Source organism: Strigops habroptila, chromosome Z, assembly GCF_004027225.2.
Source record: "Strigops habroptila isolate Jane chromosome Z, bStrHab1.2.pri, whole genome shotgun sequence".
Lineage (NCBI taxonomy): Eukaryota > Metazoa > Chordata > Aves > Psittaciformes > Psittacidae > Strigops > Strigops habroptila.
Genome location: NC_044302.2, coordinates 47,041,058 through 47,063,148, shown reverse-complemented (window position 1 = coordinate 47,063,148; position 22,091 = coordinate 47,041,058). Strand labels below are relative to the sequence as shown.

The window sequence follows — 22,091 nt, the reverse complement described above, 5'->3', positions numbered from 1 at the left end:
TATGGTCAGTTTTACAATGTTAATATGATTCCCCTTTGTGAAACCGGTCAGTGTGAGATCCCTTGCTTGCAACTCCTCAGTTTTTATCTGCATGTAATCTAGCTCCCCATCCTCCAGATCTGATCCTGCAAAAACTTAGTTCTCAGCCATGTGCTGGTTGCTACGCAGCCCTTTGTGTTAAGCTGCGCTGAGAGGACAAATGTCCGTAAATTGAGATTCACGTTAATAATCCTATGGTGTAATTCAGATTATTTGTCCACTGTATGCTTCAGAATTGAGGGGGTTCCATTGGTTTGGTTAGAAATCTTTTATTTTTGTAGGGGGGAGGAAAGAGAGTGGATTTTTCTTTGCTAGTTTTGGTTTATTCCCTAGTACTTCATCTGTCACTGAATAGAAAGTACTGTAATCTTAAATAAAAATTAAAGCTAATGAAAAAGGATTAATTTCATGTAGAGAAAGACGGAAACTATGCAGCCTCCGTTAGGGGCCTGCTGTCTTTTGATACATTTAAATAATTAAATTTCAGTATATTTGGAAAGAAATTTGTTCTTTTTTAGGATAATGATTAGTCCCAAAATAGCAAAAATAATTACTACTAGTTTTAGATTGGAAAGCCGGTTTTCCTTGCTTCTTATATACATGGCTATAGGAATCTTTGATCTCCATCTCCACTCAAACACAAACTCTTTTTGTTTGGTTAAAATCTTTATAAGTTTACCAGTTTAAGGACAAATTGTTTGAAGGCAGCATCAGAATGGAGATAAGGCAGTTAAAAAAAAAAAATGGAAAATTGGTAAACTTGCCTTGAAACTGCGAGAGTTCAGTTACAGGAAAAAGGAAAGTTAACATTGAGTAAGAATAGATAGCCACTAAAGGGAGAGCCTAAGCGTGACATACTGAAAATATTTGGATTTCAGTATGCTATTCAAATTTTTATGTAATCTTTTATATAAAATGGAAGAATAGGATGGGAAAAGGTAATATATCCCCCCTTCCCAGTCTTTTCCAGTGAGATCTTGTAAAATAACCCGGTGGTTGGCCTACTTTTACAAATGCCCCTTGAAGCGATTTGGCTGTAGGCACGCAACGGGTTACTTGTAGGGCCAGGAATAGCACCAGCAAATCCTGACTCACTGTTCGCTACTGTAATCATACCAGATATATTTTCTCACAGAGTCTAATGCCATTCGAACAAGAATTTGACTCCTATTTTAGTAGGGGCACAGCAGAGAATTTCATGCTGCTTTCTGCATGTGGAATAGGGCAGAAACCATTGCTTAGCTGTGGAGGGTGTGCGTGAGCTTTTGCTTTATCAGACACAGGCCCCTAGAACTACCTCTGCAATCCAGGTAGTGAAGTTGAAATGCTCCTGTGTCCACTACTGTTCATTCAGCGTAGAGCATTTGGGAAGAGATGTGGAGGATGCTAGTGCAATGTAATGGTTCTATAGAGGAGCATTTTGGAGGGGGTTTCTTGTTTGATTTACTGAAACAGTTCTAGAAATGCTTTAATGTAGCGGTCCCACTAATCTGTCCGATACTTCCAGCAAAGTGAAGATAAATTCTGGCTTTATGAACAGAATATTGCTCTCCCACTGTCTGCTTTGTTTTGCAGAGACCCAGATTCTCTTTCTGGTTCCTGGTATGCTTCTGTGGTGATCAGTTAAATTATGAAGTACGGTTAGGTTAACATGTCCTAGCCCTGCTGGTTTCTCGAGTCAGTTTTCATAAAAAGAATGGTGTGTGTTTTACTTGATACTCAACTACACAAATATACATTGCTGAGGGGTGCGTGCAGAATAGCTGATGTGCTGTGCATAGTATGTATAGATGTCAGTGGGAGCTAATTCTTTATCATGTGTAAGGACAAGGAGGAGAACCTGGACACATGAATTGGAATTGTGCTTAGCTGAACCGAGAGGAGATTTCTTTGATTAAAAGATGGATGAACAGTGAACTAGCTACCTGAGTAAGACCAAGCATTCAAAGAGTTAACTTCCATGATTTTATAAATAAAAATTTAAAAAAAGGGAGGGGGGCAGGGTGTGCCCTTGTTAACGGGAGAAAAACATTAAACTATTTATTTGTTTACTTTATCCTTTCCATTCTTTCCATGCCTTTCTCTCTGTTCTTCGCTTTGGCAAGCTACCATATAGCAGAGCGGGAAGAAGGTGCACGTTTCAGTGAGCAGGCTGGGGTTTTGCTGTTGGCTTGGGAGACTGCAAGATCAGTTCTGAAGTGACAAGACTTAGCAATAACTGACCCTTTTATGGCCAGTGTTCAGGATTTTGAAGTTTATAAAGCACAAGTTAGAGCCTTGTTGTTAATGTGACTTTCTTGTAAAAATCTGTCTGTGTTATCTGTGTTTTGAAATCTATTCCTTTCCTTTTTGCATGAGGTGTGGTCGTGAGTGCTGAAACCTAAATTCCTCCTTGTAGTCTTAAATGGAGACTAGCAAGAAACAGAAGTGAAACATGCATTGTCTCACATATAGGTAACTGCATTGCCATGGTAACTTGGAGATTTCACATTCCAAATAAATCGTGTCTGTTGACACAAATTCCACTGCTGGAAACGGATACAAAGATACAGCTTGTTTTCCTGCCACTTTGGTTCTTCTACATACAGTGAAAGGGAACATCTCTTCATATGCAGCGTCCATTGTTAAATCCTCCATATTTTGTTCATGCTCTTATGGACACTTTTTCCCCCAAGAAAACACCTTGACATACAAGGTGTTTGACAAACATACAAAAAATGAAATATTATGTGAAGATGCTACACAGCAGCATTGAGAGAAGTTGTGTTTGTGCCAGAATGCAAGAGTATCTGTTACAAATTTTGCATGGACTTAATGATATGTATTTGAAAAGTAAAGCTACCTGCTGTTTCTTTTTCTACTCATACAGTTCGTTCTTGGTTGTGGGTTTTTGGGTTTGGTTTTTTTTTTCCCCCATAGTAAAATATTGACTGTCATAGCTGTAGCACACATTTTGTGTTTCTAAGACACAAAACTATTTTTTAAACCAGACATGATTTCTCAGGTGCTTTCTAATGTAGTAGGCAGGTCTGACAGGGACTATGGTTATCACATTACACATAAACAGATTCTGGGTGCCATAGCAGTCATCTTTCTTTCAAGAAATTGCTTCCAGCTTTGATAAGGCAAACTTGCAAGACTATCGAAAAAGTAATGAATCCAGTGATGTGCTGAAAGATAGTAGTGGTTTAACCTCATTTGTGTTATTCCTTCCAACAGTCCTTGGCAGAGCAAGGGCCTCTCCACAGTAGAGCGAATCTGAAGAGTTCATGGTGGTGTCAATGCACCCTGATGCTTTTGCACTGCTTCTGATGTGCAAGTTTGTTCTTGAAGCAGCTTTTGTAGAGCCCTGCAGGACTTGGTGCAGGGTTTTCCAGTTGTGTTTCTGGTGAAGTCTCCCTCCTTTCCTACTTTCTCCCTTTCACTTTGACTTTCTCACCAGTGTGAATAAAATAATGTCAATCTTTTGGTGTTTTTGTTTGGTTTTGGTTTGGTTTTTTGTTGTGGTGGTTTGTTGGTTTGTTTTGGGTTGGTGTTTTTTTTTTTTTTAATTCTTTGGACTGCATTAAAAGTTGGACCTTTGTCTCTGACAGTATGTTCTTCCCCCAGCCTTATATTCACGAGAGTTGAACTATGGAAGTAACTTTATAAACATAAATAATTAGCTAATACTGAGGGTGCTACAGTTGGGAACCAATACTAAGGAAATATTGCAGACCTAAATGGAGGTAAGGGTTTGATGTGAAATTGGGGAAGGAGAAGCCTTTGTATAAAGTCTTAGATCTCGTAAGTATTGGCTTTTTAGATAGAGGTAAACCCATACATTACTAAATGTCTCGTCTTCATTACTTCTTTCTTTCAGTGCTTCCAGAAAACTTCAAAAATTAGTCAACTTTCAAAAGGAAAATTTTGGGAAGTGTGTCATTGCATGGATGCATTTTAAGTTTAGTGTTGGCTAGCAAAGGTAAAGACTGAAGTGTGTAAAGCTTTATAATTAAAATTCAGTGCTCTTACTGTCAGGTTGTGTAAGATTGCTGTAGGTTAACTTCAGTTGCTGAGGCTTATTCAGAACAGTTTGTGTCATTTTTCTTTCTTTCCTATGGTAGGTAAGCAAGTTAAACCTCTTGCTTTACTTATTTTTATTATCATATAACCTGGTGGTTCCCCCATGAAATTACAACTGTGCAGTTTTACAGTTGGCAGTAGAGACCGTAAAACTAGAGGGAGAAGGTTTTGGCTTCATTCCTAAAAACTTGTGAAGTGCATGATATGGGAATGTGAAATGGGCTGGGAGTAAACGCTTTGTCTTGTTTGATGTCTGATGCACAGTGGTCTGCTCGCTGTTGCAGGCTGGACAGGAAGGCGAGGTGAAGGTTATGAGAAGACAGAAGGCAGAGAGGGAAAGCAGCTTGCCCAGCCAGCAGGTGTGCAAGGCACATCTGCACAAACGTGTCTTGCATCTGTACAGTACATCTCATGTACTCAGATACATCAAGTATCTGAGTCACAGATACTGTGTCCCTGGCTCCTCTCCTGGACCATTGTGTGTGGTGCTTTAAATGTCCAGGGTTTATGCTTTCCCATGATGAATGCTGTCAGCTTGAGAGATGGTCGCAATTGTTAGTAGAATAAAAGCTGGGGAGAAAATGGTTGATGTGCAATACTTGGGTGCATTTATAGCTCTTTGTTTTCCTGTCCTGATGCTGCTATGGATACAACACACTGCATTGGCAGCACAGGAGACTGCTCTGACAAACTCCTGACCAGTTTCTTAACTGCAGCCAGGCGACTAGTCTCCTTGAATTTGCTGAGAAGTCCTGTCATCCTTATACTTCAAGGAAGAAGACCTGATGGCAGTATTAGGGCTTAACTGACTAGGCAGCAGAGATACAGGAAAAGTAATAAATATATCTCAGAGGCAGTTTGAACAAGGGCATAGGTTTTTGGGTTTTTTCTTCTGGTCTGTATTATTATTACAATTCTGGTTGCAGCTTGTAACAACACAATAATGGTGGAAGCTGGAAATAGGGTAGATGCATTGCTGCACGTGCAGAGTGGTTTCTGTGTCTTCCATGAGGTGTGTGTAGTTCAGTGGCTACAACAAAGAGCTTTAGAAATACCTTCACTTGTGTTACCTTACACTTGAGTCTGCCATGAGAAGGAACATATCATTGGGAGGTTCCTCAGCCAGCTTGCTTGAGGATGGTGTGTCTGCAGTGATCTCCTGGAGCTCCAGGGCAGAGGAGAAAGATGTGATAATTTCATGTGTTGCTTGAGTTATTTCAGCTGCTTGCTGTGGCCTAAGCAGTCCCCTGGTGCTGGCGCGGTTGCAGCACACCATGGAGGCCCTGGAGGGAGAGATCGTTTGCAGGGGAAGGAGTAGAAGAGAGAATGAAATTGTTAGGATTAAAAAAGGAGAGAAATGTAATGAAGTCGTTTTCTAGCTGACAGCCTGATTGTTCTGTGAAATCTGTCTGAAGCAAGAGATTGGCTTACAAGTCAGTTTGTATTGTAGGTGCTGCAGAGTTTTGGCTTGTAATTTCTCTGACAGTAAAGTTTCATAGTCCTGTCTTTTCAGCTGCCTGTCATATTTTCTCAGCAGAAAATAAAATGTTGGAAGTGATATGTTTATGTTTTATCTGCAGCTGGCAGAGGAGGAGTGGTGCTGTGAGGCCTTCAAGTGCAGGGATAGCACAGATTTTAAAAATAGGACAGTAAAGGCTTCTGCAGCTACATCATGATAGGTTTGCTGACTAAAGCAGCATTTGTATTTGAACATCCTTTTTGTTAGCTTTAGTTCCAACCATATCCATTCACCTCAGTCTTTGCCTCTGCTCTGTACAGTGCTTTTTTCTTTTTTGCCTCTATAGTCCTTTACAGCCAGCTCAGTGATCCTCCTCTGCTGCAGGAAGGTTCTCCTTTCTCCTTAGTCTTCCTCTAATCTGAGCTTGCAACAGGTCACTTTAGATTAGTTTTTGGGGGAATGATTTCCTCCTTATAGGATGTCATAAGACCTGTAGTCCCTTCAAAAGACCTGGGTCTCCTTGCTGCCTATGGATCTGTCCTGCAGTACTGCAGAATGGAGAAGAGACACTCCTCATCCCATGTACAAGGATGGTCCGGCAGTCGGGGATGCTGCTGTGCCAGGGAGGTTTTGCTTTGCTTCTGGTTTAGCTGTCGGAGCAGATGCATGCTGGGACTTAAAATAGGGACTCTTCCGTTCTTTTTGTAAAGACAGATGGTCCTCAGTGCTTGTGCTTGTCAGAGGATTTTGGTCTCATATGTTTCCTTGAAATGATCTTCTACTAGCTCACTTAGAGAACAGATGTTATTGCTTCTCCCCTGCCCCCCATTCTCTTGATCTTGTAGGAGTTGCAACTTCTACTTCTTTGCAGTTTGGTTTTGGTTTTTTTTAGTTATTATTTTTGTGTTGCCTCCTGGGTTTGGGGAGGACACCTACTGGCTAGGGGAAGGTGAATACGTTAAAACACTCCCAGCACCTTGGTAGCACTATAATAGGATCTTTGTGTTACTGCAATATGTCCTGTGTTTCATACTTGGGATCTTATTCCTATTGTAATAACTGACATTTGGAAAAAAGATCAGCACATTGTGAAAAAATCAGTTACTGGTTCAGTAAGCATTTGTACAGCTTTGTAAAGGTTTCCTGGAAGATGCAAGTGGCTTAATGGAAAGTCGTGAGCAGAATAGGTTAGCCTGTGTCAAGATGTCCTATGTAACAACGTCCTGTAAGGTTCTGTAATTATCAAATTTACCCTGGAACAATAGTCTTAAGGTTTCAAAGACCTTGGTTTTCACTTTGTAGCTTGTTTCTTGTGCTTTCAGGTGTGCAGCCTGTTTATTTGTATGCAACTGCCATGGTGTAGCTTGCCCCAACCTTGCGTCTTGTGCTTTGTCTAGATTCTGCCATACAAACTGTAATTGGTCTTGGGTTCTGTTGTATGTGCTTCATGTTTTTGTTCTGTTGACGCAATGTCTGCCATATGACCAGAACTCTAGGTTGAAGAAGAATAACAACAAGAATTTGCCCTCTGATTAACTAGTGGAGGTATGGAACTTCATGGTCTGAATGCAGATCACAGCAAGCATGTTTTCAAGAGTTAGCACCCCCACAGCTGCACACTTCTATGGTCAGAGCAGAAGGGGCAGGGAATGACTTAGAGATCCTAACCTTCTCTTGCACCTTTGGAGATGTCCTAGCCTCTATTTGAAAAACAGAATGAAGCAAAGGCAATTTTAACTGTTTCTGTCTTTGATAGAAGTCATCTCCATGTAATTGTGGAGGCTAGTACTGGAAGCTAGCAGGCTGGTTTCTGCCATCAGTTGTTTGCTCAGGTAGTGTTAAAAATACAAGATGCATCTGTGCTGAGTGCTGTTGAGATGAAAGTGCTTTAAGAACTGTGGAGTTGTGTACAGCATTTCTTAGAAGCCCGTTAGGGGATATTCAGAAAAAGTTGTTTTCTTGCTACAGCAATTTTGAGTTTCAACCAGTTTCTCTCTTTTATGATCTTCTTTTTCCTTCTCCCCCCCTGCCTTTTTTTAACTGCAGATCAACTTGAACGTGTGTTCTTGCGTCTTGGCCATGCAGAAACAGATGAGCAGTTACAGAACATTATTTCCAAATTCCTACCCCCTGTACTCCTCAAGCTGTCCAGCACACAGGAAGGAGTTCGTAAAAAGGTAAGAGTGCAGTTTATCCTAATGGTATGTTGTCCTCTTCAGGGAAAAGGAAATGCCCCTGAAGTATCATGGTTTACTGTACTACAACTATGCCTACAACTGTGAGGGCTTAAAGAAAACAGCCATTGCTTGTATCAGCAAGGTCATTTGCAGATGCATGGCTTTTGCTGCTGTGTGGAGGCTGCACTTGTTTCCAGTTGAAGCCAGCTAACTGTGAGTTAGCCTGAGACCAAGAATTACTGTCATAAAGGCAGATGCTGTTGCTTTCATGTTAGGGCTGTTCTGCATTCTCCTGAGTTACAGCACATGTGGAGCAAGCTTGGTTCTATGTATGAAAGACCTTGAAGACATACTCCTTGATGTCATTCACTTGTCTGACAATAGGAATAGGAGCAAAGACCAAATAATTTTGAAGATGGAATTTGATACATATCTGAAGGAATTCAATTCTCTGGTACAGAAGGCAGCTTCATCACAGAATTCATTCAGGTGTATCTTAAATTCTACCTTCAAAACTGTTTGGTCCTTGCCTGGTTACAGGCATAGGATCAAGGACTAAGCTGTTTTGGAGGTTGAATTTAATATGTACCTGGGGAATTCAGTTCCCTGTATTAGGTTATGGGATAAAAGATCATCTGCATGCCCATGACTTCACATCACTGAAGATTTGCTGTGGTGTGTATAACCTGGAGGTAAATTCAATGTGCGCATTGCTGTTTTCTGTTACTTACATCAGAACTCAGCTTTTCAATCTTCTTCTTGCTCTTACATTGCCATTAATGTGGCAGGAAAATGTCTTAAGTCTGATGCATTTTCAAGTGCTCATGACTTTTAAACACAAACACCTAGCTTTCTAATGCTAATTTTGCCTGATGGACAGCAAAGAATGAGGCTGTTCAACTCCAGCCTCAAAATCCTGTTAAGGCAATGTAAGTAAAACAAAAGGGTATGTTTTTTTACATGAACTCTCAGGCGATTGGAAAGCTAATCTAATAAAGTAGATGAAATAGAATGGAAAGAGGACAAACTCTTTATTCACCCAGTGACTGACTACAGGCAGTGACAAAACTCTGCCATCCGTTTTCATGTATCTCTTACGCAATTAATGTAGTGGTTAAAAAAAACCAGAACCCAGTAACAGCAACAAAAAGGTGCAACACAGTCAATTGTCGTTTGAAAACTTGCACCGTTTTAATTGAATTGACAGTGAAAGTTTTGACAGTATAGGTATATGAGCAAAAAAGAACATCTCTGTAGTGCCAGTATACTGCTGAAGTGTAGATCAATACAGTTGTTCAAGGGCTTGTTTTCACCCAACTTCAGAAGCACAGTGCAGTTCATTCAGTATACCAGATGGATTGACTGCACACTAATTTAATGCCACAGATTGACTTTCTCCTCAAAATGGTACTGGCTATGGAAAGGGGAAATTAAAATTTCATTTTAATTCCTGTTGCCTTAACATATTGCTTTGTTGGTCATATCCCTGCCCTTAATTTTGTGACAGTCAGGTCAATATTAGTGCAACATTCAGTAATTTGAACTCATTCTCTTAATCCATTTACCCTGAAAAGGTAATCCTTCAGGCCATGATTTGACAAATGAGTTAAATTAAATTCTAGGATGCCTTCTGCCAAACCAGTTACCCTAGCAATGGCACAGAGAACTAATCCAGGGTAGATTTACTCTGCTGGTTCAGATGTGCTCTAAGAAGTACTGATGTGCTGGCAGCATTTGTGCCAGACTGAATATTGTGTCAGTTTGTGCAGCCCATGTGAAGCCAGCAAAAACCTGAGAAGCAGTTGTCCTCGGAAGTGCAGACTGATTCAGGTCAGATGAGTACTGCTGGATGAGATCCTTAGTGCACTGACTTGATATTAATGTTTAGAGAAGCAGGACATGAGCTAAACCTTCACATGTGACCTAACCCAGCCATAGCTTTTTTTCACCAGTCACCATGGGTAAATTGCCCAGGTTCCTCAAATTCTGTTGTAGTCTTGTGTTTCTATTCCTTCACAAAAAAAGTGTGTGCAGACAGGTTTTTTTCCTTTCTGAAATAGAAGGAATTTGTGACTGCTGGTATAATATTTTTGCATCAGCAAAATTTGACACCTGTCAGCATTACTTTAGTCAGATTGGTCTCAATCACATGCTTGTGGTCAGCTATGCAGTTTCTCTAAATTATATCTGGACATTATTTTGTTTGATGCCTAGTCATCCATGTAGTGGATGCAAAGATGTCCTAGCTCATATGCAGATCAGCAAGCATATTGTTCTGCAGTTTCCATGACAAACCACAGTGACAGTGCTTTTTCACCAGAAATTTAGCTGCTCTTTCACCAGAATATGACCAAGGTAATGAGCTATGAAAAGCACAGGACAGTGTGCCCACCCTGGCTTTTTGACTTTAATTGCCCAAAGTCATCATGCATCTAGGAGTGGCTCTGGTTTTACTGGAGCTGAACTGACTCCGTTTAATGTCACTTATATTGCACCACCTTGCTTGAGAATCTGATAGGGTTTGTGAGCGACATACAAATATTCAGTGTGATTTCTCAAGATCTGTTGTTCCAGAGTGGAGCTTGTCTGTAGTTTCCTGAGTTCCTCCATTCAGTTTTGACATCTCATTTAGTGGATTTACAAATGACACTTTGCTGATGCTATGGTAAGAAACTACTTCATGGAACTGTAGAATCATGGGATACGTCAGCTTGGTGGTGACCTCAGATTGTCTCCAGACCAACCTCCTGCTTAAAATGGTCCATTACAAGTTCAGACCAGGACGTTGAATGTTTTATTGAGGTAGGTCTTGAAAAGACTTCACAAACAGAGACTGCTCAAACTCACTGGGCCCCTGCTCCAGTACTTCAGAGTCTTCATCATGAGAAATACCACTCTGCACTTCTCTTGTTTCAGTGCACCTTGGCCCCGGCTCAGCTCACTGTCCGCCAGATACCAGGGCCATTCCCCCAGTGCTGCTGCCTGACTCCATTGGCGTTTCTGCTGGGACTCTGCCTGCCCAGGGCAGGGCTGCACATTCCTCCTGCCTGACATTCATGGGGCGTCTGTTGGCTTCTCCTCTTCCCTGAAGGATTTCAGTTCTGTATTGTTCCACTCCAAACATAGTTTTTATATGCACACTTAGTAACTGTCTTATGGGTGTGGTTTTTTCATTGTTTTTTGTTCTGTGTGGTGAATTGAAGTTACAGCCACAGCAGTGCAGATTTCCAAGCCAGGCTTAGTTTTGTAGAATCACAGAATGGTTTGGGTTGGAAGAGACCTCAAAGATCATCTAGTTCCAACCCCCCTGCCTTGGGCTGGTACACCTTCCACTGGACCAGGTTGCTCAAAGCCCTGTCCAACCTGGTTTGGAGTGTTATGGGGTAGTAATCAGCTGTGTAGAAAGACCTGGTCATCCTCAATAATCATTTCTTCCTGGCATTTCTGTTGATTGAGGATATTGGTTGTGGCATGATTTGGGACTTCTTATGTGTTTGTCTTAACAGTGACTTGAGACATGTCAGAGTGGTTTCAAGATAATACAATAAATGATGGATGCCATCTTCTTAGAGATTAAATAATCAGGAAGCTCAGCCTGATTTGTTTATAATAGGCCTGCATAGTGGACTGGCGGTGATTTGTGGAGTCCAAAGTGGTTAAATTGGTGGTGGTTCTTTAATGTTTTTTGTTTTTTTCATGTCAGGTCATGGAGCTGCTGGTTCATCTGAATAAGCGCATCAAAAGTCGTCCAAAAATTCAACTTCCAGTAGAGACATTGCTAGTTCAGTATCAGGATCCTTCTGCAGTGTCTTTTGTCACTGTAAGTGTCTCTTCTTCCAAGAATAGTTGCTGATTTACTTGTAACAAGCAGAATATTCTTTAAAACTCCTGTATTTAGATCTGACAGTTTTCCTAGCAAGTATGTTACTGTCATGAGGTGGATGTTTTAAGAGATTTTTTTTTTTTAACTAAACTTTATAGTCTGCTGTGGGTGAAACTTAGTTTTGTAAAGCACCTACACTATTGATTCTGTTCAAATTACTGATAATTACGCTTGGTATTTCATGAATGCATGAACTGTCATTTGCCCTGCTTTCAACTGGGATAGAGTTAACTTTCTTCCTAGTAGCTGGTACAATGCTGCATTAAGATGCAGATGTTTTGGTTGTTGCTCAGTAGCACTTACCCTAAGTCAAGGACTTTTGTGGCTCTCATGCTCTTCAGTGAGGAGGGACAGAAGAAGCCAGGAGGGAGCCGAGACAGGACACCTGACCCAAACTAGCCAAAGGGGTATTCCATACCACAGCACATCATGCTTGGTATAGAAACCATGGGGAGTTGGGCAAGAGGGACCGACCACTGCTCAGGCACGGGCTGGGCATCAGTCAGCGGGTGCTAACTTGTGTCACTTCTTCAGGCTTTTTTTGGTTTTTTTTGCCAGGGGCATGGGGTTTATTCCTTCCTCCCTCTCTCTCTTTATTTCCTGTTGTTGTTGTTGTATTACATTTTACTTTTATTTAAATTATTAAACTATTCTCGCAACACATGGTTTTTAACTTTTTTCCAGTTCTCCTTGCCACCCTGCTGGGGAGGTGAGGAGTGAGGAAGCAGCTGCATGGTATTAGCTGCTGGCTGGGCTTAAATCGTGACACATTGCTTGTATTGTAGAGGGTCTATTCACTGTTAGAAGTTCTGTTTTGCAAGCAGCTACCAAACCTCACCCGTATATGTGCAGGATCAGGGTGTTAAAACATTGTGCGGGCTCAAAGTCTTACTTAAAGCATCTGTATTTCTCTGAACACATGAGAACCTGTATATTTATGTGGTTTTAGGGCTAAGATCTTAGTTGAGCAAGAAAAGATGATGAAACCCTTATTTTATAGATGAGGAAACTTTACTAGATGGTTTCATTCAATGTAGGTTAAAAAGTGAAAATAGTTCAAAAATGTTTTTGAGAAACTATGAAGACAGTTTTCACTTCAACTATGATGGATCTATTGCAAATCACCATCATGGGAATAAAAAAAAAAGTTATAAAATCAGAGGGAAACTGTCTGTCCTTATTTGACTATTCAGTCATTCGCAGCATAAATGGAAAACCTAGCATCTTAGAAACTGATGGAGAAGTGATTAGACTCTCAACAGCAGTAGCATACCAAGTAATCAGATTAACTTTTAAGTAAGTGGGATTATCTGGAGTTCACGCTTTAGAAATGGCCAAGAGCTTCTAGAGTGCATGTGTAGGGTAGAGCAGTAAAACCGTCTTCTTTGAAGGCAAACTTGACATGAACTCTGCTATTGGCTGGACATGTCAAAAACCTGTTTTCATTCATGTATCTGAGTGATGCATGTTGTGTTGTGCCATGAGGCTTCATAAAATTTTAAAAAGTGCCACTTAAAAAGAAGTGTAAGGCTTCCCACTTCAACGCTTCTTCCAACCACGTCATCGGACACACAACTCTCATCTCTGCAGTTCTTGGCTGGATTTGTATCAACATGATAGCAGTTAGATAGTCCAGTATTTGGTATTGCTCTGCTATGTCACTGGACTCTGTTTGGATTGCACTTGCAGCTTTTAATTGCACTTGCGGCTTTTAATGATGATGATTTAGAAACAGGTTTTCAAAAGAAACCTTTCCTATGCTGCTGACTTTGTATTTATTCAATATTGTGTTCTATTTTATTTCAGAAATAAGTAAAAGAGAACATTATATTTGCTTTCCTTGAAGCTGTCGCTTGGGTAAACTGCTGTTAGTGAAATTGGCAATAAGTAAGAAAAGCTAGAGAGGGCTTTTTGCATTGTTGTTTTCCTACTTTGAAAGGGGAGGCTCCCCTTTAATAGCTGTCAGTCTGGTGAGCCTCAGAATTAAGAAATTCGTTTTCCAAAACGTATTTTTTCCAACACCCAATTATGTAACACAGCATAAAAGAAGAGTTTAAAGAACAGATATTTCTTTTGCACTGTTGCAATAATGTGTGCTTTTTCTATTCCTTTAGAATTTTACCATAATTTATGTGAAGATGGGATACCCTCGTCTGCCTGTGGAAAAACAATGTGAATTGGCTCCAACTCTTCTCACTGCAATGGAAGGGAAACCTCAACCACAGCAAGACAGGTATAACTACTTATTCTTGGAGCAAATTCTGTTGATACTGGTTTAGTAAAATAATTTGTATCACTTGTTAAAAGGTTGGGTTTGGGGTGGGGTGGTTTTTTTTTCCTTTCATTGGTGATATCTTCATTGCCTAGGATGTTCTTGGCTTGGACAATTTGAATCAGCAATCCAGTAGTTTGGGTGATACTAAGAATTCATATAATCTAATGTTAAAATAATACACAGGCTCTGCAGAAGCAGACTCTCTGTATGATAAGAGGGCCTGTGTTGTGATGGATGTGCCTGTCCATGTTCTCCATCCATCTTCATCAAATTCCGGCTTAAGGCTAGACCGTCAGTACATATTCTCTGTCCAGCAACTGGAACACCTGTAAAAGTCTCAGATTGGCCCCTCTAAATTGTAAGAACGAAAATTCCTACTAAGTTGTAGTAAATAAAAAAAGACTGAAATTGGAACTGCTGTGTACTAAGATGTTCTAGAAAACGGTTAATCATGGACCTGCTCCTTATTTACTTTGAGATGGGTTTCCACCATGCTGGCAGTGGAAAATGGTGTTCAAATCATATCTTCATTCACTCTGTGTTGCTGTGATAGTGTAAAGGTGTTTTTAAAATGACCTTGCTGAAAGTTCTTACAGTAAAATCTTGGTTCTGTTCATGAGATCAGTCTGAAAATACTTCGTTATATTCTCTGGGACCATGGTTTTGACCTGTCTGAAAAGCAAGTACATGAGTGAAGAGAGCTTTTGGAAATCTGGCTATATAATCAATATATTAGTGTGTACTCTTTGGTGAAGTTGAATAATATTAATCAACTTCTGCCCTAGGCAGACTCAGATTTAGAACTTTAAATTTCTTATGGAAGAGGCAGCCTAGACTGTATTTTGTGGCATAATTCTGAAGCATTAGAAGTCTGGACAAAGGCAGTTGGCTTTAGCTCTTCAGATGTGTTCGTGTGCATGCACGCATATATATATATACATGTTCCATTTTAAGTGCAAATCCTAATTTATCTTCTGTTATCTTCTGCTTTCCATTTGTAAGTATATCAGGTGGCAAATAGAGGCCACTGGATTGTGAATCGGTTTAACTTTTGTTAAGATTTTTCTTGCTATTAAGGACCAGGTTTGTTGTTAAAGGTTTCTCTCTTGAATGTTAATAAACAGGTGTGTTTTTTTAAAAATGGTTGCAGTAAATGTAATTGTTTTTTCAGCCTAATGCATCTTCTAATACCAACCCTTTTTCACATGAAATACCCTGCCGAACCACTGAAAGCAGCAGCTTCTCCATTTAATCTTGCTGAAAAACCAAAGACTGTACAGCTGCTTTTGGACTTTATGTTGGATGTTCTTCTTATGCCTTATGGGTAAGTAAGAGTTAATACCAGTCTTCTTTAGTACTGATGTGTTCTTTGTGTTAACATTACAAACTAAACACTTGGAAACTCATTTAAAGTATTCTGTCATTTCCTAGCTTGAATGAAGCCAGTTACATATTTCAGTAAGACACAAGGCAGGGTCCTAATTTGAAGAATGGGATCACCATCTTTCTTATTTATCAAAATGTCTTTCTGGTTAATTAGGTGTTACACTATTCTGTCCTTGACCTCTTTTGGGATCAAAGTGAAGCTATGAGACGTGAGCTATCTGTTAAATAACTAAACCTTTAAAATAGAAGCCAGATCAAAATGTGTGCTCGTCTTCCTGCAGTGAAGTTTTAAGGGTTATTCCTCATAAGCCTTAAAAGGTTATAAGCAAGTGTACTCTCTGAAAGCTTGTGCTTTCTAGAATTGATCCTTTAATAACAAGAATTGTCTTTTATCTCTCTTCCCATGGAAAAATATTGTAACTGTAATAGCATGTCTCAGTGTGAGCACTGTTCCTGAGGGCAAGAAGGATTTACAGAGCAACTTGAATTTACTGACCACTGCTCATTGGGAATCTTCTCTAGTGTCTAAAATCAATACTTTCTCAAAATTTATTTTCCACTAACTTTTTTAGTGTCTTTGTATTGCTAGGGGAGCTTTTGCTTTGAAAGAAAATAGAGATAGTTTTAACAGTAGAACACTTCCCCCCCTCCCTCCCCATAGTTCATAGATTCCTGTGGGATTTTTCTGAGCACTTAACTCTTGCTCAAGTGGATTGACCCAAAGGAATAACTTTTAAAATAACGAGCAAGTGATGTTTCTCCATGTAGCTTTTCTGAAGGCCATACTTCCATCAGATTTTTTGGGGGCCACTTCCTTACCATTTGAGTGTGTAGAGCCTTGCAGCTTATACTTTAAAACACCTAGCCTGCTCCTCTGTTCATAGCTCACACTCTTCTGTTTGCCCAGGTTTATGCTTTTAGCTTCACCAACACACTGCTGTGGCTGTAGCTTCAGCAGATGAAGTCCTTGGGCTTTGCAATAAGACTTCACTTCCTTCCATGTTTTTGCATTCTGGACAAGCATGACAAATTTTAAACACTCAGAGGCCACAAGAGCAGGGGTGAAGTTTTCATTTGCTTCCCAGAAGGTGCTCAGGGAGTGTCTTCAGCTATCCTGTGGCTCTGGGTGTCTGTCTCTTAGTCTTGCTCCCTGGGATGAGACCGTTTGCAGCTGTTTACAACTAATTTATACCCAGTAGAACTTGCTCTGTCATTGACCACTTGCGAATTAGCCTTGCCAGGCTGCATGCAGTAAAACCACCAGAAAGCCTAACTCTAGGGCTTAAACCTCATAATCGAGTCCAAGTGTTTAAAGTTTTAACTAATGAGACTTGGGAGGAATGTTTATCCTTATTGTGTCTGTTTACTTCCTTTTGTTGCCTGTGTGCTGAACAGATTATGGCTGTTTGGAGCAAAATAATTATTGTTGGTCTCTGCATTACAATTCTGATGCCCTTCATGTGTTGACCGGCTTTCAAGGATACAGAGAGTTGGAGTGGCTTTTGTGGGAATATGGAGATATTCACAGGGCAGCTAGACTAGCCAGCCTCCAAGAAGACTGAAGATCTGTAAACTCAACCTTTATGGTTTTTGCTTTCCTTTGCTTCCCAGCACTAACCCTCCCACTTTCCAAGATATTTCTTATTTATATTTTATATCAAGGGTTGTTTCCTGCCACTTTGTGTTGCATATGCTTCATTATTTCCCTTGTTAGGTTTGCATTTTTCATAGAAAAAGTACAAATGTTGTTAAAGCTTTTAGCACAAGTTTCTCAAATGCGGTACTGTTGGGAGTATTCATTTCTAATACAAAAGAGGTCATTCTGTCTGTTTTTTTAACCTGAGAACTCTTTTCAGAAATGCCAGTGGAACCTTCCCTGTCCTAACTGAGGTTTGTTTTCAAACATCTATAATGAGATTGTTTCAGCTTTTGCAGAATATGCTGGGATAACTGGTGTCTGAGTCTCAACAGAGTAAAATTCTGTCATGTCAGTCATGACACTAATTAAAGAAGAACACTTGAAGTTGGACAGGTTATGTGTATTACTCCATTCCAGCATCTAATTCAGCTGGCAATGTGGATTAGTAAAGCCTCTAATGAACCTACTTTCCCACCTGCTCAGGTTCGTATTGAATGAATCTCAGAGTCGACAAAACATGCCCTCGGGCCAGGCCTCTTCATCAAGTAGCGTGGGAGGTCCTGGAATCCCTCAGCCACCTCCAGGGATGAGCTTTTATGCGGCCAAAAGGGTAATTGGAGATAGCCCATGGACGCCAGAGCTACTAGAACAGGTACTTGCATCTGCAAGGCTGGTCCTTGGTGAACTTGGGGTGTTAGCAGGGGTGGCTACAGACAGAGGAATGGGAGGCCAGAGGGAAAATACATAACTAGTTCTGACCAGGTATTCAGTTGCCCTAAGTTCCCCCTGAGGGAGTTTGCATGATACCTTAAGGAACTTTGCAGTGGTGAGATAGGGTGGAGGTGCCAGCAATTGTCAGGGCTAGTTAGGAAGCAACCACGGCAGCAGCCTACTCTTGCATTTTCCTCCTAAACATTGTAAAGTTGCAATACTCTTCTGTTGATGAAGTGTTCCTTTTTAGCAGAGAAGCAGTAAAGTATCCCTAATTGATATGTGATGCTGATATACGATAATTGATATGTGATGCTGGTACTTTGACACAGTTTACTGCTTTGAGAGGAGGCAAGAGGAAGGTGCTGCGGAAGAGATGGAGAGCATGTGGACTTATCCTTAGCAAGCAGAAGCCATCATTTCAGACAGCTAAACTGCTACGGTTATTGTGACATACACTTTCTTGTCAGTAACACTGCCTTTAATTTCCTCGCTGTTGAACAGTGTAAGCTGGGCATAGTGAAGTTCATTGAAGCTGAGCAAGTGCCCGAACTTGAAGCTGTTATACACCTGGTTGTAGCCTCCAGTGATACAAGACACAGTGTTGCCACAGCTGCAGACCTGGAATTAAAGAGCAAACAAAGGTACAAGTTTGGATCTTTGGAAAAAAATGGTGCTGGTGTTCCTAACAAAGCCAGCTGCAATTAATGTAGTGCTCCAGAGGCACTGCTCTGAAAGGAGGAAGGCTGCAGTCCCCTGCATAGCTGTGAAGCTGCTATGTATTCACACAGAGCTGGGAACAGTGTGTCTCAGTCTTGCAGCTGGGAACATTACTTGGCTCTGGAGCTGACAGCTTTAGCTGTCTGTTTTCAATCATCTTTAGAATTGCTTTTGAGCCATTTTCTTACTCCTTTGTTTCCAAATTGCCCTCTGTGGACTATCGATGGTCAATAACACCTTAGTAAGTGACTCACAGCTGGTCAACTTATCTATATTGTCTTTGCCAGAAAAAAATACTTTCATTTAATTTATTACAGAAGTAAAGAGACTCTAATTGCGAAGTGGACCATAGTCTAGGAAGTTTGGCAGCCACCATTTTCTACATTATTAAAGCTTTTGCTCATCTGCAGTCCATCTTTCATCATCTAAAGATAATGCTTCTCTCTTTAACCTGTCCAGAGGCTGCAGTAATAGCTGATGGTACTATTTGCTGAATCACTGATCATACAAGGTTTGCTGGCTCATGTAGGAGATTTGGAGTGATGGAGACCTGCCTTTGGCAAGTGTAGGTGGCTTCTGTATTACTAGAAATATAGGACTATTTAACTTTAAGTCAAATAAATCTGAAATCTTCTCCATTTGAATCTATTCATGTGCCTCAATTGTGCCAGGGGAGATGATTCTAGTAGATGATGATGATGTACAGCGAGAATCGAATTTGCCATGGTGATAATATTGTCTAGCTTGAGGAACAACATCACTTAAAAAAACAAGATGTAATTTCTTTGTTCTCTGAAAGATACATAATCTGATGTACAAAAGAATGTGTGCTACCTTTGTGGAGCTTCCACCTAGCACCTTATTTCACAAAATAGCTGACAATAAAATACTTCATCTTTCTGTGTATATTAGTGTTCTGCACAGCGGGTAGTAATCCCACTTCTGGGACAAAAATGGCAGCCTGGTTAAGGAAGGCAGTCTCTCCTTTGCTGCTTGTCTCATCTTTCCCTTTGTGTTGGTACTCTTTGCCTAGAGAGCAAAATACATGTGTGGAGAAAATGCATGTTAAATGCAGTCTCATAAATGTCTTTTATGAGAAATAAATGCTACTTCATAGCTCGTTTGCTTGGAAATTAATTGCTTAGGAAGAGGTGGTTCTGTGTCTCCAGTTTTGTTAAAGCATATATGCTTAAGATTTTGTTTTCTGTGGGATGTGTTTTGGGTGGGAGTGTGTGTTCCAAACAGTCTCATCAGTAACTAGCATTAGCTGGTTACTGTGGGCAGACAGGTTTGTCTGAGAGACAAAGATGAAATAGTCCTAGAATTAAAAATACCCTCTTCTCTATTTAAATGTCAAAGCACTGAGATGGGCAAGACACTGGAACAGGCTGCCCAGAGAAACTGTGGCTGCCCCATCCCTGGAAGTGCTCAAGACCAGGTTGGATGGGACTGGTCTAGTGGAAGGTATCCCTGCTCATGGCAGGGGGTTGGACCTGGATGATCTTTAATGTCCCTTTCAACCCAAACCATTCTGTGGTGGTTTCTAGAACATGGAGAGATTTATTAATAGATGACCATTCTGTATTCAATCAGTAGACTACCGTGGTTTATATGTCTTGTTTCAGTGGAAGAGAAGGAAGCATGTAGGTTTCTCACAAATTATTTAGAATTATATTGTCGAAATTTGTAATAACTTCACATTCCTTATGATTATGTATTATATGGATGTGGGAGGAGTGATTAGATGTCAAACTAGATGTATTAAAACTCTGCGAAGAATATGAATATAATGCAAAATGCTGTAAAGCATATACTTTAAAAAATAGAGGTCGGAATCATAACATGTTGGTGTTCAATGTGTTTTTTTCTTTAGTTTAATTGACTGGAACAATCCTGCTATCATCAACAGAATGTATAAAGTGTATCTTGGGGATATACCACTGAAAACCAAGGAGGTGAGATTTGGCTTTAGAATTGCATACCTGCTTAATTTCAGAACGTGTGATTTTAGTTGCCTTACTTTAGTTGGACAAGACACATACATTTCTTAAATCTGTCCCTTCCTGTGATCTCTGCTTTCACTGAAGATTTTTGCTGTTGAATAATTTTTTTTTGTGTGTCCCAGTGTGTTCTGATTTGCGAAAGGTAATTCAGTTAACTCAGAAAGTACTGCTATCCAAAGAAGCACTATATTATTTTAACTCTTTCTGGCAGGGATCTGTTCTGAAACCAGAAATGAAACGAGAGTCAGTCAGCACTCGTGTTAAATTAAAGATAGTTCCTCATCTTCTGCGATCCAGGCAAGCTGCAGAAATGTTCCCAGCTAATATTCAGGTAATGCTTACGTTCCAAAGCTGTTCTACCTAATGAGCTTGACAGTATAGTTAGTTCATCCAGCACTTAAGGGAGGCACTGTTACTTACAACAGTGTTTAAAGAAGAAGGGGAATTAGAAAACCTTTAAAAGTGAAGCCAGTCACTCTGTGATCTGCTCTTTATTCCTTTTGGCCAGGTGGTTTATGATGGACTCTTTGGTGCAAACACAAATGCAAAACTGAGAAGTCTGTCCTTGCAGTTTGTGCATCATATTTGTATCATGTAAGTAATTCGGAGAGCACAATGTGTTTTAGCTGTTTTCCTAGAAATCACTCTGTTCACTAAGTATATAGCTGGACTAAGAGCGTAGAAAGAGTACTAAACCTCGTAGAAAATAGGGGTTTTTCTTCATTCCTGAAATATCTGTGTGTGTGGTTGCATGCATTAAGCTGTAATTTCTCATCTTAACAAAGTTGGGATACTGAGAGAAGATACTTCTAAGGGATGCAAAAGATAATATTTTGTTTGTTGGTGTCTGTAATTGCAGTTGTCCAGAAAGTAAAATAAAGCCATTAGGCCCGATGCTTTTAAATGGACTTACAAAGCTGATCAATGAATACAAAGAGGTAAGCTGAAAGGCTCGTTAGGGCTATAATTCTTCATATGAATACAAGCAATGGACAAATATCTTTATGATGGAAACTGATAAATCTTTTTTGTAGTTGCCTAAGATGACTATCAAAGGTTAGTTTTTAAGGAATTTTGTTGGAAGAGAAGCAAAAAGGCTATATACAGAAACTTTTATTTGTTTAACAGCTATGGATAGGTTCTCAGACACTGTTTGCAAAGTCTCAGCAAATAATAGAGTAGCATCTAGCTGCTGTTGCTCATTACTCTAGAGCACACAGGAGCCTCAGCTCCAGGTGTATACCCTGTTGAGATAAGCAGTTGCATAGGCCTGCTTGTAATACCTTCCATTCTATCTGTACAGAGACAGTATTACTGTGGGAAGGGTGTCACAAACAGAACTGCAAGTGCAAGTCTGGTCTAAAGAGGTCCTTCCAGTGCCATTTCAGAAGGCAGATTCCCTATGATACTCTTTCATGTATCTTATGAAAGGCTGATGTTGCAGATCAAGTCTTCTGCAGGTTTGATCCTCAGATGTGACCTCCTGGCCTGAGTTGCTGTTTGAACATGCAGGCCTCCCTTGCTATTGGGAAGGGCATGAAAAAGGAGTGTTAAGGAGGAGGGAAGCCCATATATAAGTGTGCTGCATTGGTCGTCTGCAGGATTCATTGTGCAAGCAGCTTTCTTTGTGTAAAGCTGCTGTTTAGCGCCAGTGGAAGGTGTCTGTTTCTTTGCTACTGTTTCATATAGTTGCTGCATCTGGTTACTGTCTCTTGAAATAAAATACGATTAGCT

General features: G+C 40.3%; 1 protein-coding gene across 8 annotated transcripts in view; it reads left to right on the top strand.

The window, feature by feature from the left end:
* Positions 1-22,091, top strand: part of ECPAS (Ecm29 proteasome adaptor and scaffold) — a 63,746-nt gene that overhangs the window by 1,791 nt on the left and 39,864 nt on the right. For 6 of the 8 annotated variants that reach the window (XM_030471195.1, XM_030471199.1, XM_030471197.1 and 3 more), the window contains 10 exons: positions 7,610-7,740; positions 11,444-11,560; positions 13,738-13,856; positions 15,070-15,222; positions 17,407-17,575; positions 18,139-18,278; positions 20,228-20,309; positions 20,569-20,688; positions 20,866-20,951; positions 21,217-21,295. In XM_030471195.1, coding sequence (XP_030327055.1) covers positions 7,610-7,740; positions 11,444-11,560; positions 13,738-13,856; positions 15,070-15,222; positions 17,407-17,575; positions 18,139-18,278; positions 20,228-20,309; positions 20,569-20,688; positions 20,866-20,951; positions 21,217-21,295 — 1,196 coding nt within the window. Of the gene's footprint in view, positions 1-7,609; positions 7,741-11,443; positions 11,561-13,737; positions 13,857-15,069; positions 15,223-17,406; positions 17,576-18,138; positions 18,279-20,227; positions 20,310-20,568; positions 20,689-20,865; positions 20,952-21,216; positions 21,296-22,091 lie in introns of those variants that run through there. The other 2 variants (XM_030471202.1, XM_030471201.1) reach the window with 2 other exon arrangements.